The sequence below is a fragment of the Erpetoichthys calabaricus genome, chromosome 14 (assembly GCF_900747795.2).
Source record: "Erpetoichthys calabaricus chromosome 14, fErpCal1.3, whole genome shotgun sequence".
Taxonomy (NCBI): Eukaryota; Metazoa; Chordata; class Cladistia; order Polypteriformes; family Polypteridae; genus Erpetoichthys; species Erpetoichthys calabaricus.
In genome coordinates this window covers 6094632-6113097 of record NC_041407.2, presented here as the reverse complement: position 1 = coordinate 6113097, position 18466 = coordinate 6094632, and the positions used below count along the sequence as shown (strand labels likewise).

The 18466-nt window shown below is 42.8% G+C and overlaps 1 protein-coding gene across 2 annotated transcripts in view; it reads left to right on the top strand.

Moving 5' to 3' along the window:
* Nucleotides 1–2228: 2228 nt before the first annotated feature.
* Nucleotides 2229–18466, top strand: part of card14 (caspase recruitment domain family, member 14) — a 46219-nt gene continuing 29981 nt past the window's right edge. Inside the window, exons 1-8 of one of the 2 annotated variants that reach the window (XM_028818662.2) lie at nucleotides 2229–2300; nucleotides 2389–2547; nucleotides 3191–3396; nucleotides 4259–4480; nucleotides 8974–9111; nucleotides 10845–11158; nucleotides 17354–17512; nucleotides 17959–18078. In XM_028818662.2, the coding sequence (XP_028674495.2) occupies nucleotides 4270–4480; nucleotides 8974–9111; nucleotides 10845–11158; nucleotides 17354–17512; nucleotides 17959–18078 (942 nt within the window). In that variant the 5' untranslated portion in view covers nucleotides 2229–2300; nucleotides 2389–2547; nucleotides 3191–3396; nucleotides 4259–4269. Of the gene's footprint in view, nucleotides 2301–2388; nucleotides 2559–3190; nucleotides 3397–4258; nucleotides 4481–8973; nucleotides 9112–10844; nucleotides 11159–17353; nucleotides 17513–17958; nucleotides 18079–18466 lie in introns of both variants that reach the window. The other variant, XM_028818659.2, reaches the window with a different exon arrangement.

Genomic DNA, 18466 nt, shown 5'->3' with positions numbered 1-18466 from the left:
AGACCCCAGGACAACGTCTAAAGAACTGCAGGCCTCACTTGCCTCAATTAAGGTCAGTGTTCACGACTCCACCATAAGAAAGAGACTGGGCAAAAACGGCCTGCATGGCAGATGTCCAAGACGCAAACCACTGTTAAGCAAAAAGAACATTAGGGCTCGTCTCAATTTTGCTAAGAAACATCTCAATGATTGCCAAGACTTTTGGGAAAATACCTTGTGGACTGATGAGTCAAAAGTTGAACTTTTTGGAAGGCAAATGTCCCGTTACATCTGGCGTAAAAGGAATACAGCATTTCAGAAAAAGAACATCATACCAACAGTAAAATATGGTGGTGGTAGTGTGATGGTCTGGGGTTGTTTTGCTGCTTCAGGACCTGGAAGGCTTGCTGTGATAGATGGAACCATGAATTCTACTGTCTACCAAAAAATCCTGAAGGAGAATGTCCGGCCATCTGTTCGTCAACTCAAGCTGAAGCGATCTTGGGTGCTGCAAACAGGACAATGACCCAAAACACACCAGCAAATCCACCTCTGAATGGCTGAAGAAAAACAAAATGAAGACTTTGGAGTGGCCTAGTCAAAGTCCTGACCTGAATCCAATTGAGATGCTATGGCATGACCTTAAAAAGGCGGTTCATGCTAGAAAACCCTCACATAAAGCTGAATTACAACAATTTTGCAAAGATGAGTGGGCCAAAATTCCTCCAGAGCGCTGTAAAAGACTCATTGCAAGTTATCGCAAACACTTGATTGCAGTTATTGCTGCTAAGGGTGGCCCAACCAGTTATTAGGTTCAGGGGCAATTACTTTTTCACACAGGGCCATGTAGGTTTGGATTTTTTTTTTCTCCCTAAATAATAAAAACCACCATTTACAAACTGCATTTTGTGTTTACTTGTGTTATATTTGACTAATGGTTAAATGTGTTTGATGATCAGAAACATTTTGTGTGACAAACATGCAAAAGAATAAGAAATCAGGAAGGGGGCAAATAGTTTTTCACACCACTGTATCTATCTATCTATTATATAGTGCCTTTCATATCTATCTATCTATCTATCTATCTATCTATTATATAGTGCCTTTCATATCTATCTATCTATCTATCTATCTATCTATCTATCTATCTATCTAATCCTGCCTACCAAATTCTATCTATCTATCTATCTATCTATCTATCTATCTATCTATCTATCTATCTATCTATCTATCTATCTATCTAATCCTGCCTACTATACCAAATTCTATCTATCTCTCTGTCTATCTATTATATAGTGCCTTTCATATCTATCTATCTATCTATCTATCTATCTATCTATCTATCTAATCCTGCCTACCAAATTCTATCTATCTATCTATCTATCTATCTATCTATCTATCTATCTATCTAATCCTGCCTACTATACCAAATTCTATCTATCTCTCTGTCTATTATATAGTGCCTTTCATATCTATCTATCTATCTATCTATCTATCTATCTATCTATCTATCTATACCAAATTCTATCTATTATACAGTGCCTTTCATATCTATCTAACCTTCATTCAGTCAAAAAAAAAAGATGACAAACTTTTTGAGAATGTTTGAAATTTTAAACCCAGAACTGAACCTTTCAACCCAAGTGAACAGAATCCCTCGCTTCATTGGCGCTGGTAGATTTCCGAAGGTTTCTTTTATAACTAATTGGCATTAACACGTAACTAATTAAGGACACGCTAAGGGAGTTGACCATTAGCTCACTGAAGGAATGGCCGTTCAAAATGGGGATTTGCATTCATAAGTGAATCATAAACCGAAAATCAGTCCTTTCATGCACTTAGTGAGACTAGTAAAGTCCTTGCTGTGTTTTTAAATCAATTTAATGGTATCTTGATAAAAAAAAGTGTCCATTTCCATTAAAGGCATTAAAATGTATGGGTGTGCCCAGCAGGCTTTTGGCTGCCTAACAGAGTATTCCACTGTGCAGCCCCTTTGGGTGGGCTCTGGTGGGCTGACGGGTGCTCACATATGTATGGAGAGAGGTTGTTGTTGTTTTTTGTTTGTTTCAAGTCCAGCGCTGTAGCCACTGAGCCACCCTGCCCGAAGAGACTAAAACACAACAAGTGAAAGTTGGCGCCAATATCTGATAAGGAAAAACTGGCATCCAATTGAGCGGGGAGTCCAAAGGTGGGCTTCATTTCACTCCTGATCGCCCGGCCGTAATGCCCTCCTCATACTGTAACTGCTGACGTGGGTTTTGCTCCTTCGCTGTGCTGATGGCAGTGAATGCGGTCCCCTCCGCCGCTGGCTCGTAGTTTCTGTGCTTATTTATTTCCTTGTTTTTTCCATTTTATTTCACACCTGGATGACTTCAGTTAGACTTTACATTCTTGTTTTTATACCCGCAGGCCTTGACGTGCTTTCCTGATCAAAGGCTGCATGTGCCCACCAGCGCCAGGCACGATCGGGAGACTATAAAAGCGCTGGCCGGGCTCTTTCAGTTGTTCGTGCTATGCTGACGGGACTGTCACCTCTTAAAACGCTTCGGAGCCTTGGGATGATCTGAGGTAAAGGCACGGTGAGTGTTGGCAGCACTTGGCACTGCCCACCACAGCCCTTCTAATGCACTCCACAGTGTGTGCCACTGTTCTGGGCTTTCATCCAAGTTAAAGGGTGACTCCAGAATATGTAAACTTCTGTGTTATTCTAATGTTTATTTATGTGGTTGGGGGGCGGGGGGGGGGGTTGTCATTATATTTGATTGGCATAGTGGTTTGTGAGCTTCCTTCTCAGATTCCGCCATGCCAGCTGGCATGTTCTCATCATGTTCATGTCGGTTCTTTTCCTCCAAGTCCTCAGGTTTCTTCCCACATCCCAATAACAAGCACATTAGGCTGGTTGGTGACTAAACTGTGCCAGTGTGCTCGAGAGAGTGCCATGTGGCAGACTGGCACCCATTCCACAATTAGATTCTGCTTTCAAGTTCATGGGTTGGCTTGCAACCCTTCTGATCCTGACTGGATTTAGAAACTGGATGGCTCAACAGAAGGATGGAGCCATTCATTTGAATTCAATGTGTAAAAACAGGGGTGGCACGGTGGTGCAGCAGTTACATAAAATGTCAGCAATGCTTTTTATGTATGGCAATTAACTTGAACTTGACGATGATTTTGTTCCATCCTCTCTGGTTTTCATTTTTCTTGCTGGTAGGTCAGGAGATCTCACCGTTTGAAGGCCCTCCTCGGCTACCCACCCATGTAAGCTTCACCACGTCTCCAGCTAGCCCAAATGAACTGATGACCCTGAGGGGCACAGCAAAGTCCTTGTGACGACGGCGCACACTGGGCATCGATCTGAAGACACGGGAGGACCAGGAAGTCACACAGGGCCACGTAAAACGTTCGAGCATCTGGCAGGTATGCCACCGAGCCTTCATCTCTGACCTCGTCCTCAGTCTCAACCGTGCCCACATGCCACCGGAGTTTAGGGGGTGACATCACGATGAAGGAATATCCGTCCGTTCTCCCATTTTTAGACCACTAGGGTCACAGAGAAGCTTGAGCCCATCGCCGCAGGCAAAGCAGGAACAAACCTCGGATGGGGCGCCAGGTCTGAACACACACACACACACACACACTCATGGGTCAGTTTTAACCAGTTTAGTCTGCACTTTGACGGGTGAAAGGGTGTGCGTGCCAATGAAATAGATAACTGACGAAACGTATTGTGTTATTTCACAAAGATGATGCCTGCTTGCTGCCAGTAACATCAGTGGCCGATCGTGAGGGAGAGGTGAAGGATGCACGTAGCCTGCAATCAAGTGATAAGAACTGAATGCCACGCCGCCGACCACAGCAGGCAATATTTTTGCGAAATAACGTGATTGTTTTTGTAAAATGATGCCATTCATTTCAACGGCGGGAATGAGCTTCCACACACATTTCCCTCCCATCCAACAGAAGCGAACATAGAATTTGCCTTTCTGTCACTTTCAATGTTGGAATTCCATTCGACAAATGAAAAATTGTGAGATGATGCTAATATCGGGCGCATCATTATTCTTCTACTCAAAGTCTAACTCAACCTCAATTTTCCCTAATTCACTTGGGACACCGCCCACCATAAAAAATGCAACAAATGCTGGAAATCTGAAGTTTCAAAAACAAAACGAGACGGCGAGACAACAAAAGATAAAAATACCGCCAGCCTCCCGGGGGGTCCCAGGGGGGGTCCCATTGTGTTGAGACATCTCTTATTTTGAACTCCTCCTCTTGCCAGGCATTTAAATCATGGCGGGCATCGACATGTCTGGGAAAGAACTGAAGGATCTGGAAGAGGATGACCTGTGGGAGATGATCGACAGCCACCGGCACAAGATAGTCATGGAGGTGCAGGCGTGCTTACTGATTCCTTACCTGCGACAAGCCAAAGTCCTCATCGACATCGACGAAGAAGAGATCTTATACAGCCTGCAGCTCCAACACCGCTGCATGAGAAACAGTAAGTGTCTCATTCTTTCGTTTTTGTTTTTAGTATTCAGGGCTGGCTACATGGCACCCCATCACGCCATTTCTTTTGAAAGTGTCGTGGATTAGGAGTCCCATAGCAGTTAAATCACAAAAAGTTTCAAAATCACTTCCAAAACTGCCCACTAGAGGGGGATATCGCTGTCAATCCCCGGCTTAGTCCTAAGGGCAAGCGACGAATCTGTGTACATGAAAAGATCTATCCATTTACAAAAAGCATCCCAGTCACCGTGGAACACCCACGCAATTCGATTTTACCTTTAACACAAGGCTATCTGAGCAAAAACAAATCCCGATCCGGAACCCAAAGACGAAATCAAAACGAAGAACGGAGCAGAAGGTCTGGAAATCACAAAACGTACAATAAGACGCAAATAAACGGACAAAATGAGCTGCCAGGCACTGTGGAAGACCCTCTGGGATTTATAGGGCAGAGGGCAGTCACTGGTGGTGATTGACAGGTGACTCCGCCTCTTAGGGAACCACCCACAAAACACAACACCTTTCTGTCCTTTCTGCACATTTAATAAAGTTTGATGATCGCTGATCAATAAATACAATTGATTCCAAAATAGGATATCGTTTTTATAAGATGGTAAAGGAAGGAGTCTTTTAAGACGGGGACGGGATTGTAGGTCACAACCAAAGGTTCACATATAAAGGAGTTGTTTACATACGTAAGAACTTGCACTTGATTAGGAAGTCTGAACAGGTACTCGATGATCTCCTCGATGGTCACCATGCAGTTCTCCAGGAACGAGAATCGTTAGACTGGTTCTCCGTGAAGTGATTCGTTCTCGAATCAAAGGAATGAGAATAGTGAGACTGATTTTCAGGTAGTGACTCGTTTGTGAATCAAATCAACTAACAAGAATATTGAGATTGGTTTTCAGGTAGTGTTTAATTTGCAAATCAGATGAGCGAGAATCGTTAAACTCTTTCTCAAGTAGTAATTAATTCGTGAATCAAATAAACAAAAACAGAGAGACTGATTGTTGGTTAGTGATTCATTTACGAATTAAATGAACGAGATTCCTTAGACTTGTTCTTGGGTAGTGACTTGTTCACAAATCAAATGATCGAGAATCGTTAGACTGTTTCTCACATAGTGAGTCGTTGACCAATGAAATGAATAAAAATTGTGAAGACTTATTCTTGGGTAGTGAGTGATTTGTTCACAAATCAAATGATCAAGAATCGTTAGACTGTTTCTCACATAGCAAGTCGTTGACAAATCAAATGAATAAGAATCGTAAGACTTATTCTTGGGTAGTGAGTAATTCATTTGCAAAATAAACGAGAATCGTTAGATTGATTCTCAAGTACTGATTCATTCATGAATCAAATGAACAAAAGCAGTAAGACTGATTGTTGGTCAGTGATTTGTTTTTGAATCAAACGAACGAGATTCCTTAGACTTCTACTTGCGTAGTGACTTGTTCACAAATCAAATGATCGAGAATCGTTAGACTGGTTCTCCGTGAAGTGATTTGTTCTCGAATCAAAGGAATGAGAGTAGTGAGACTGATTTTCAGGTAGTGACTCGTCTGTGAATCAAATCAACTAACAAGAATATTGAGATTGGTTTTCAGTAGTGTTTAATTTGCGAATCAGATGAGCGAGAATCGTTAAACTCTTTCTCAAGTAGTGATTCGTTCATGAATCAAATGAACAAAAATGCTGAGACTGATTGTTGGTCAGTGATTCATTTACAAATCAAACGAACGAGATTCCTTAGACTTCTTCTTGCCTAGTGACTTGTTCACAAATCAAATGATCGAGAATCATTAGACTGTCTCTCACATAGTGAGTCATCGACGAATCAAATGAATAAGAATTGTGAAGACTTATTCTTGGGTAGTGAGGGATTCGTTCGCAAAATCAAATCAACGAGAATCTTGAGATTGAGTTTCAGGTAGTGACTAATTTGCGAATCAAATGAACGAGAATCGTCGAAACTGTTTCTCACATAGTGAGTCGTTGATGCATCAGATGAATAATAATTGTAATGACTTTTTCACAAGTCAAATGATCGAGAATCGTTAGACTGTTTCTCACATTGTGAGTCGTTGACCAATGAAATGAATAAAAATTGTAAAGATTTATTCTTGGGTAGTGAGGGATTCATTCGCAAAATCAAATCAACGAGAATATTGAGATTGAGTTTCAGGAAGTGACTAATTTGTGAATCAAATGAACAAAAAGAGTAAGACTGATTGTTGGGTTAGTGATTCGTTGGTGAATCGAATGAACAAGATTCCTTAGACTTCTTCTTACGTAGTGACTTGTTCACAAATCAAATGATCGAGAATCATTAGACTGTTTCTCACATAGTGAGTCGTTGACCAATGAAATGAATAAAAATTGTTAAGATTTATTCTTGGGTAGTGAGCGATTCATTTGTAAATCAAATCAACGAGAATCGTTAGGCTGTTTCTCCAGTAGTGATTTGTTCATGAATCAAATGAACAAAAATGCTGAGACTGATTGTTGGTCAGTGATTCGTTTGCAAATCAAACGAACGAGATTCCTTAGACTTCTTCTTGCCTAGTGACTTGTTCACAAATCAAATGATCGAGAATCATTAGACTGTCTCGCACATAGTGAGTCGTCTACGAATCAAATGAATAAGAATTGTGAAGACTTATTCTTGGGTAGTGAGGGATTCATTCACAATTCAAATCAACGAGAATATTGAAATTGATTTTCAGTGACTAATTTGCGAATCAAATGAAAGAGAATCGTTAGACTGTTTCTCACATTGTGAGTCGTTGATGAATCAAATGAAGGAGAATCGTCAGACTTATTCTTGGGTAGTGAGTGATTTGTTCGCAATGAGAATAGTGTGCCTGATTTTCAGGTAGTGATTCATTCATGAATCAAATAAACGAGAATCATTAGACTGGTTCTCGGGTAGTGAGTCGTTGACGAATAAAATGAATAAGAATCTTTCGGCTTCTTCTTGAGTAGCGACTCGTTCGCAAATGAAATGAACAATATGTGATGTTCTAGCTGGTAAGACTGTCACTATTTCTTTCCTGCTCGCGTGTAACCATACTGATAATTCCGCCACCGGAGAAAATTTGAACTTCTGAAATATGGACCTGTAGGTGGTTGCCTACTTTGCCTCTGCCTAAGAACGGCCCTGGTGTCATCCTTCAGTTGAACGGTGGGGTCAAGGATGTCGTTTTCTGTTTTTGAGTGATTAAGCTTCAGCTTTATGTTGGGGTGGAGAGAGTTCTGAAAATGGAGGAGGTCCTTCTCACTGGTAGTCCAGGTGAGGAAGATGACATGTATGTCACGGAGAAAACAGAGTTGGTTTTGACATCAAATCCTCCTCCACTTTTGCCATAAACAGGTTCGCATAGTGAGGTGCAAACTCTTCACGTGACCTCAAGCCAGCTAATACAACACCTTTTGCTTGAACTCGGCCGTGAACGCGTTGATCCATAAATTTCAAATTTTCTATATAATAATAATAATAATGATAATACATTTTATGTATACAAGGTGCCTTTCTAAGCACTCAAGGACACCGAACTACTACTTCTTCTTTCGGCTGCTCCTGTTTGGGGTCGCCACAGCGGATCATCTTCTTCCATATTTTCCTGTCCTCATCATCTTGTTCTGTCACAACCATCACCTGCATGTCCTCTCTCACCACATCCATAAACCTTCTCTTAGGCCTTCCTCTTCTCCTCTTCCCTTGCAGTACTATCCTTAGCACCCTTCACTCATTATACTCAGCATCTCTCCTCTGCACAGGTCCAAACCAACGCAATCTCATCTCTCTGACTTTGTCTCCCAATAAATTAAAAAAAAACACATTATAAAGAAAAAACTTAAAACATCAGAAAATACAGAAAATATAAAAATTAAAACCAAACAAAGCCACTGTAATCATAGAGAAAAAGCCGTTTTAAACAGATGGGTTTTAAGTTTACATTTGAAGGTTGAAAATGATTCGATATTCCTAAGCTCTGTAGGTAGTGAGTTCCAGAATGGCTGAATGCTCCGCTCCCCATGGTGGTTAGACGGGCGAGGGGGACGGTCAGATGGATGGAGGAAGAGGATCTAAGGTTAGGGGAGGGAATGGCAACATGAAGAAGGTCGGACAGATATGGAGGGGCAAGGTTATGAATGGCCTTAAATGTTAACAGCAGAATTTTAAAATCAATTTGAAACTTAATCGGGAGCCAATGACGCTGACAAGTAGATGGCTTGGATTTGCAGATGAGATCTGAGATTTCTGAGGAAGTGGGAAGCAGTAAAGAGGAAAATAAGGGAATAGGTGAGTGTAGTTCAGAGGAAATTAGAGAGAGAAGCTGGACCGAGGTGCTGATGTATCCTTTGGATCTTCTCATTAAAAAAAAAAAATCCCACCCTGACGCATTTCTGCTCATCAACACCAAAGGGTTAATCAATTAGGTGAACCCCACATTCATTCCAATGTCTCTGTAATTCCAGGTCACATGCTCGATCTGCTAAAGACCCGGGGGAAAAACGGAGCCATAGCATTCCTAGAGAGTGTGATGATCCACTACCCCAGGCTGTACAGTCAGGTGACCGGCAAGGAGCCCATCATCGAGGCGGGAAGCTTCAGCGGTAAGTGCAGACCACCTGCAACACAACTTCAACTCCTCGTCCCCTCGACCCTCTAATTACAGTCATATGAAAAAGTTTGGGGAGCCCCTCTCAGCCTGCATAATAACTGACTCTCCTTTGAACAATAAAGATAACAGTGGTATGTCTTTCATTTCCTAGGAAGATCTGAGTTCTGTGGTGTTATCTGAAAAAAGATTTTTAGTGACGCAGTATTTAGTTGTATGAAATTAAATCAAATGTGCGCAAATGTGGGTCCCCTTGTCACTTTGCTGATTTGAATGCCTGTCACTGCTCAATGCTGATTGGTTGATGTGCTCATCAAGCCTTGAACTTCATAGACAGGTGTGTCCCATCATGAGATATAAAGGTATTTAAGGTGGTCAATTACAAGTTGTGCTTCCTTCCCTTTGACTCTCCTCTGAAGAGTGACAGCATGGGATCCTCAGAGCAACTCTCTAAAGATCTGAAAACAAAGATTGTTGAGTCTCCTGGTTTAGGGGAAGGCTACAAAAAGCCATCTCAGAGGTTTAAACTCTCAGTTTCAACTGTAAGGAATATAATCAGGAAATGGAAGGCCACAGGCACAGTTGCTGTTAAACCAGCAGGTCTGACAGGCCAAGAAAAATACAGGAGCGACATATGAGCAGGATTGTGAGAATGGTGACAGACAACCCACAGATCACCTCCAAAGACCTGCAAGAACATCTGGCTGCAGATGGTGTATCTGTACATCGTTCTACAATTCAGCACATCTGTATGGCAGGGTGATGAGAAAGAAGCCCTTTCTGCACTCACGTCACAAACAGAGTCGCTTGTTGTATGCAGACAAGTCAGATTCATTTTGGAACAAAGTGCTTTGGACTGATGAGACAAAAATGGAGTTATTTGGTCAGAACAAAAAGCGCTTTGCATGGTGGAAGACGAACACCACATTCCAAGAAAAACACCTGCTACCTACGGTCACATGTGGTGGAGGTCCCATCATGCTGTGTGGCGAGTTCAGGGACTGTGGCCCTTGTTAAAGTCGAGGGTCGGATGAATTCAACCCAATATCAACAAATTCTTCAGGATAATGTTCAAGTATCAGTCACAAAGTTGAAGTTACGCAGGGGTTGGATGTTCCAACAAGACAATGACCCAAAACACAGTTGGAAATCTACAAAGGCATTCATGCAGAGGGAGAAGTACAATATTCTGGAATGGCCATCACAGTCCCCTGATTTGAATATCATCAACAATCTATGGGATGATTTGAAGCAGGCTGTCCATCAAATTGAACTGAACTGGAGAGATTTGGTATGAAGAATGGTGAACAATACCTCCATCCAGAATCCAGACACTCGTCAAAGGCTGTAGGAGGACAGCGTCTAGAGGCTGTTAGATTTACAAAAGGAGGCTCAACTAAGTATTGATGTCACATCTCTGTTGGGGTGCACCTGTCTAATTTTGTTATGATGCATGTTGCATATTTTTTGTTAATCCAATAAAATTAATGTCCCTGCTGAAATCCTACTGTGTCCATAAGGCATGTCAGATATTACAAGGAAGTTGCTACTTTGAAAGCCCAGCCAATGAGAAACAAAAATCTAAAGAATTAAGAGGGGGTCCCAAACTTTTTCATATAATAATATGACTGTATAAGAGTGTTCACCGATGGAGAGTTGAGACAAATGTCTTAGACAACACTGGTCCATTTAGTTAATGTGGACCCCCCTACCCTACTCTCGTGGCAGGTCTCATTAAGATCTCCGAGTTGACCGAGTACCTGGTCAAAGCCATCAGCGGGATGCAGTCGGTGTTGAATCGGGAGAGGCACACGTCGTCAGAGCTGAGGAGGCGCTGCTTAGAGCTGAAGGCCCAGCTGTCCAAGGCCAGGGAGGCGCAGGACCTCGAGGCCGAGCTGAGCAACCTGCGCCGGGACTTCAACAACTGCTACCAGGAGATCCAGCGGCTCAAGGATGAGAAGTGCACGCTCTTCATGCGCTACACCCGCAGCATCGAGGAAAATTCCATCATGGCTTCGAGGTGTCGAGACCTGCAGCTGGAGGTAACGTAACTGGGTAGGGGTTTACATGGGCTTCTCATGATCCTCCAGGGTGCACCCAGTGAGAGCTGCTCGGAAGAGAAGAAGGAGCGGGCGCTGTTAGCAAAGCCCAGAGAGGTGCAGCTGGTGTGGGTGGCAGGAGTACGCGTGTCATCTGAAATCTCACCACGTGGACCTCCGGCCCCCAGATAAAGCTGGGTCACATACAGCAAGCTGAACATTTGCAGTTTGGCCACACATTCTTTTCTTTTCAGTATGAAAAAAACAGATAAATAACACTCAGCAGCGAGCACCTTGCCGATGGGACTTTGATTGTCAGGATATAAAAGCAGTGAGGACAGGACTTGGGAGCAGCGGCGTCCGGTGAGGTTCATGTCTGGTGACTCCTTCAGAGTCAGATTAACAAATTGATGAACCACAAGAGTAGCTCATACACTAATCAACTGGCGGCCTTCATGCACATCGACTGCTGGTTATGTTTCATATCTCATCAGCGCTCTTTACACACACAGACAGCTGAGGCGCAGATTTGACCGAGAAAGAGCGGCGAGAGAGCGGAGAGCGCATGTGCTCCTCACCCTCCACGTGTTCTAAATTTGCCGTTGCAATTCCACAATTCAAACTCATAAAATACAAATGAAAGTATAGAGAGGTGTACAAATAAAACGGGTTTCAATTTTGACTTTAATTGAGATATTTAGTTTAAAAGCTTTTAATTGTGATGCTTTAATCAATTTTAATACCGACTGTTCAACTAAAGGATAACAAGAAAAACAAAAGAATATTTAATTTAAGGTCAAAATTTAGTTTTTAAATACTGGATTAGAATATATCTATATTATATATATAATATAGAATGGATAAAGGCACTATAGATAGATAGGGAGAGAGAGTAAGGCACTATATAATAGATAGAGTGAGTAAATGGACTATATGATAGACAGAGTAAGGCACTATATAATAGATAATAATAATGCATTTTATTTATAGGGGCACTTTACATTAGCAGTAAATCTCAAAGTGCAACATAAAAAGTTTAAACAAAGGCAAGGCAAGATAAATACAGATTAAACATCAATAATTCTAGCATTCTTGTTAATAAGCTTTCCTAAATAGAAAATAGATAGATAGATAGACAGATAAAGTTAGCAAAGGCTCTATATGATAGATAGATAGACAGATAGAGTGAGTAAATGGACTATATGATAGATAGATAGAGTAAGGCACTATATAATAGATAGACAAAGTGAGCAAAGGCTCTATATGATAGATAGATTGAGTAAGGCACTATATAATAGATAGACAAATAAAGTGAGCAAAGGCTCTATATGATAGATAGATTGAGTAAGGCACTATATAATAGATAGATAGATAGATAGATAGACAGATAAAGTGAGCAAAGGCACTATATGAGAGATAGATAGACAGATAGAGTAAGGCACTATATAATAGATAATAATAATGCATTTTATTTATAGGGGCACTTTACATTAGCAGTAAATCTCAAAGTGCAACATAAAAAGTTTAAACAAAGGCAAGGCAAGATAAAAACAGAGATAAAACAACAATAATTATAGCATTCTTGTTAATAAGCTTTCCTAAATAGAAAATAGATAGATAGATAGACAGATAAAGTTAGCAAAGGCTCTATAAGATAGAGAGAGAGAGAGTAAGGCACTATATGATAGAGTGAGTAAATGGACTATATGATAGATAGATAGATAGATAGATAAATAGATAGATAGATAGAGTAAGGCACTATATAATAGATAGATAGACAGATAAAGTGAGCAAAGGCTCTATATAATAGATAGCTAGACAGAGTAAGGCACTATAAAATAGACAGAGTGAGTAAAGGGACTATATCAAGATAGATAGACATAGAGTCAGTAAAGGCACTATATGATAGATAGACAGATAGGGTAAGGCACTATATAACAGATGATAGATAGACAGAGTGAGTAAAGGCTCTATATGATTGATTGATCGATTGATTAATTGATTATTTTTCAAACTGTCACAGATCGCACATTAATAATCAGAAAAGCCTAGGAAACCACAAACATAGCTTTTTTATAATGTGTAGGCAAAAACATGGCAAGAAGTTAATGTGAGGCACCTGTAAAACCCACAAAGCCCACCAGGACCTTCACCAGTCTGTCAGTCAGTCTCCCAACTACCACCTGCAGGTGTTTCCCTGTACAGGCCTATACATGAGGCTCTGGCTTTAAAAGTTAAAAAACAAATGCAGTAACATCCTAAATTTCACAAGAAACAAAAATAATCTCCTTCAAGGGAGAGAACCCATACCACCTCTGGCTTGTAATGAGAATTTTTAGAAAAGGAGATTTTTTTTGAAAACAAAATGCTGAGAAGAGCAGAAAGGAGTTGCTGAAAACTGAATCCAAAGCTACCGAGTCTCAGCAGAGAGAAGTGGAGTCAAGGCAGGTTCAGAGAAGCAGCCAATCCAAATGCAGAGCAATACGTCCAGTCAGCTCCTGACCAAGTGAAGCCGAATCCTTCTCTTTTGGCTAAGATATAAAGCCAGTGGGCGGGCCTTGCAGCAGTGACATCAGGGTGACCCCGCCTCCTAGGACTCCACCCACAAAGAACAAGAAATGGCAGCCTGTTTAAAGAGATAAAACACAAATAACAAATGGTAAGAGAAACTGACAGAAAAATAAAACAAAAAAAGTAAAATTCTGAAAAATAATAACATTAACAGAAATGAACAGAACCCCTGGCTGTAACAAATCACAAGCTTGACTGAAGTTAAGCTCTAGATGTTCTCGTCGATTGAAGCACTTTTGACAGAGAATCCCTCAACAAGCCCAACAAAGCGCCGAGTGTTTGCACGTTTCTGTTCACACGACCCCGACGCCCGTTCTTCCCTCTGCCAGTTTCATGTTTTTTGTGTTTCTGTTTTTCCGCTCCTCGCCGTGTGACTTATACCCATTCATTAAATAAAAATTCAAAAGGCAGACCTGGGCATGATGCCAGTCAGAGTGTGAGTCACCGTCTGGTCCTGCTGAGGAGTTCCCTCGCACATTTTAAATGCTAGAATCGCTCACATGCGCTCCGGCAACCCAGGAAACGTCCTATTAAAATTATCGGCAGATGGGCTCGGCTCTTTTAGGTGTGCTCATGTTTTTCCCAATTCCTGAGCTCTCCAGTACAGGCGGTTTGTGCGGCTAAAAATGTTTTAGTGGAATCTGAGTAGGGGTGGCGCAGTGGGTCGCGCTGCTGCATCGCAGTTCCTCCCTGGGTACTCCGGTTTCCTCCCACAGTCCAAAGACATGCAGCTTAAGTGCATTGGTGATCCTAAATTGTCCCTAGTGTGTGTGTGTGTGTGTGTGCCCTGTGGTGGACTGGCGCCCTGCCCGGGATTTGTTTCCTTCCTTGCGCCCTGTGTTGGCTGGGATCGGCTCCAGCAGACCCCCGTGACCCTGTAGTTAGGATATAGCGGGTTGGATAATGGATGGATGGATGGAATCTGAGTAGCAATACCACTTGTGACCAATAGGGGGAACCCTGAAACAGGAGCTGGGCAGGACACAATCCTAAACTGAGTAAGGAAAGCCCCCAAAATTTCTAGAGGGCACTGTGGACATCCATGTGTGATGCAGGTGAGCTTCTTAACTATACTGGAAATAGCAGCCTGTGTGAAGCTCATCACCATCTTCCTGTATAGGTTGGAACACAAGTGCAATATTAACCGGGGCCACTAGAGGGAGCTCTAGGTGTGTGGCACAGTGGTGTATGCTGCTCCATCATGGATCCAGTAAATATGTGCCTGGAGTTTGCATGTCCTCCCCTTGAGGTCTCCTCCATGTGATCCAATTGTTCAACCACATCACCCATCGACTTGCATGTTAGGCTACCTGGCAAATTCAAGTCTGTCTTGAGGGTGCGTGTGTGCCCTGTGATGGCTGGTGCCCTGTGTAGGGCAGCTTGCTGCCAAAAGCTGCCAGGATAGGTTCATTACCCCCGCCCCCATGACCAAAAAATTGTATTAAGCAGGTTTTAAAATGATAAGCTTGTTTTATGATGTGCTAGCAGCATTGCAAGGGAATACAGTGCATCCGGAAAGTATTCACAGCGCATCACTTTTTCCACCTTTTGTTATGTTACAGCCTTATTCCAAAATGGATTAAATTCATTTTTTTCCTCAGAATTCTACAAACAACACCCCATAATGACAACGTGAAAAAAGATTACTTGTAGTTTTTGCAAATTTATTAAAAATAAAAAAAACTATATCTATGTATCTATTATATAGTGCCTTTCATATCTATCTATCTATCTATCTATCAATCATCTATTATATAGTGCCTTTCATATCTATCTATCTATCTATCTATCTTATATAGCGCCTTTCATATTTATCTATCTATTATATAGTGCCTTTCATATCTATCTATCTATCTATCTATTATATAGTGCCTTTCATATCTATCTATCTATCTTATATAGTGCCTTTCATATCTATCTATCTTATATAGTGCCTTTCATATCTATCTATCTATCTATTATATAGTGCCTTTCATATCTATCTATCTATCTACTATATGTGTGGAATGGGTTAATAAAGAAAGCAGAGGTTTATGGGTTTTTCAACTGGTGGCGCTGTTGTTGTTATTTCTTGACGTCCAACCCGTCATCCACACTGCCCCTCTATCAGTGTCTCTGCTCTTGTGAGTCAAGAATCTGGTTGGATTCTTTGTTGGGTTGTGTCCATGAATGCTGCCATGTCTGACTCATCCTCTGAATTCATGGTGGGCAATTCGTATGCAGTAAAGGCAACAAAGCAGGCGTGAAACAACACCCCTTTGATTCTCCTGTAAAAGCACATGATACTCCATTGTATATGACAGTAGATATGCAGCATTGTCACGTCAAGCTCTGGTTCTTTTGTCCGCAGATGGGGTTTCAGTCTATTCAGATGTTTCACTTGCTCTAAACCAGCAGGTGGCAGACTGTAGCACAGGTCCAGTTGGGGAGGACACACTGGTACAGCACACTGCCACACCCACCACATGACAGAACAGCTTGGGATCCCTCATGTTGCCAACACGCAGTCCAGTCCCACCCTCCAGAAATGACCCTCTATCTGCCACAGTCCGCTGTTAACATGGGTGTCCCCTTGGCCTGGTCCAGCTACTCGGGTCCTCAACAGTGAGGGTCCTGTGAGTCGGATCACCCTCGGGGTAATCGCACCACTTGGCCTTTGTGCCATAACTGACACCCCTTCACAATGAAGGTCATGTGCCTCATTCGGGACTCCATGAGCAACACAAAGTCAAACCAGCGGTCTGAAGAGACACACATGGAGGAGTCCAGTCTTCATCTCAGGTCACTGGATAGCGTCCATGTCTCGTACACAGGGAGCACCAGGACTCTAAAGACTTGGACCGTCGCCCTTCCGCAAAGATATCTGAAGCGCCACACACCCCTCTACAACTCATGAACCTCCATGATCTCCCAATCTATCTACTGACTTCATAGAAATAAAAAAAAAACTCACTGGGACCCCCAGGGTCAAGATATTGGATCCCAAAGCAGTCTGTCTTGTCTGTATGGTGCTAGAGGGCAAGTGTGCCACATTTGGTCCACGTTGGTCGAAGGGACTGTAATTGTGCAGGGAACAGACGGATGGACAGACGGACATCCTGAGAGACAGAAAGACGGTTGGCCAGGCCAGACAGACAGATGGATGGACAGCTGGACACACAGATGGTCATACAGACAGACAGATGGACAGACAGCCGGTCGGCCATACAGCTGGACAAACAGACGGATGGCGTGAGAGACAGACATACAGATGACGGGGGACAGACAGGCAGACGGCTGGTTGGACAGACAGACGGTTGGCCAGACAGACAGATGGTCAGACAGACATACAGCTGAACAGACAGACAGACAGACATACAGATGACGGGGGACAGACAGACGGTTGGCCAGACAGACAGCTGGACAGATGACATGACGGTCGGCCAGACAGACAGACAGCTAGTCAGACAGACATGCCCTCTCTTTTCTGTCTATATAGTTGTGCCATTTTCCTGATGTACCCTGCCATGGACTGACGTGTCCGAGGTGGGCCTTTGCTTTGTTGCCCGTCACAGAGCAGGTGGCCGACCACACAGTGATCCCGAGAGTGCTGGATTGTGACTAAACCCGCCTGGCTTTGTTTTCCAGGTACAACAGCTCAAGTACGAACTGAAGACGGCAAAGACGGAGACGGAGTTTGAGCGGCAGAAGTCGCTGAAACTGCAGAAGAAGGATGAGCTGCAGGAGCAGAAGGAGGAAGTTGAGAGGCTCAGATGCAGGCTGAAGGAGCTCGAGGAGTCTGCACTGGTGAGACTTTGACTTGGGTTGCCAAAGATGTCTTTCGGATTAATCGTAAAACAAACAGGTTGTCAAAACGGTAGACAGCCATCTTTACGGACAGGGAAATCTGCCTGAACTTCACATGTGTGGACAAAACTTCCTTGGTCCCCCAGGGGGAAAATTTGGCAATTAGGCGGGTGAAGGTCCAAAGTGTGTGGGAATGACAGCAAGCGTCTGGGAGGAGGACCACTTCGCTGCCCTTAATGAGTCAGTGCTTCAGACTTGGGCTTGGTCTTAACTGCCATTTTTAAGTCTCCCCAAATTTTTTAGGTGTAAGTTGGCATGGCGGGATCGCAGCACCAGGAAAGGCAAAAGGTGCCTGAGGTTACTTGGGCCAGTGACGCACACAGAACGGCTCGTGGCTCACAGCTCCGTACAATGAGGATGTCCTCTTTGTGTTCTTTAACGTTCAGGCCATTAAAGAGAACCCGGATCAAAGCCTGGGGAAGAGCGTGGAGACGAGGCAGGAACTGATGGTGCAGCTCCACTCCCTTCAGGAGTTCGTAGAGGAGGCCAAGACGGAGCACGAGCAGGTGAGCAGGAGCCGTCTTGTTGGTCCGCGTCAACGTCCAGCCTAGTCACTGACGTGGTTTATGACTAATAAAGTGTAATGGGTGGTCTCTTGGGGGCTAGCTACACAGGCCTCTGAACCCGTATCTCTAATGAGGATGCTCTATTATATTGCCTGTTCACCTCCCATTATAAGCACTACAAGTGTTTGCAATGCACCATCTGTTGGAAAGACAAATGCAATGCATTTTAGTACGACATTCCAATAGATGGTGCACTGCTGACATTAATGCCAAGGCCGGTGTTGATTATTTAGGTGTCAACCCACGAGCATCAAAATTAAAATGCTAACTTATTTCCTACCCAGAGTATAACCTCTGTGATGTTCTTTACATATACATAATCTATTTT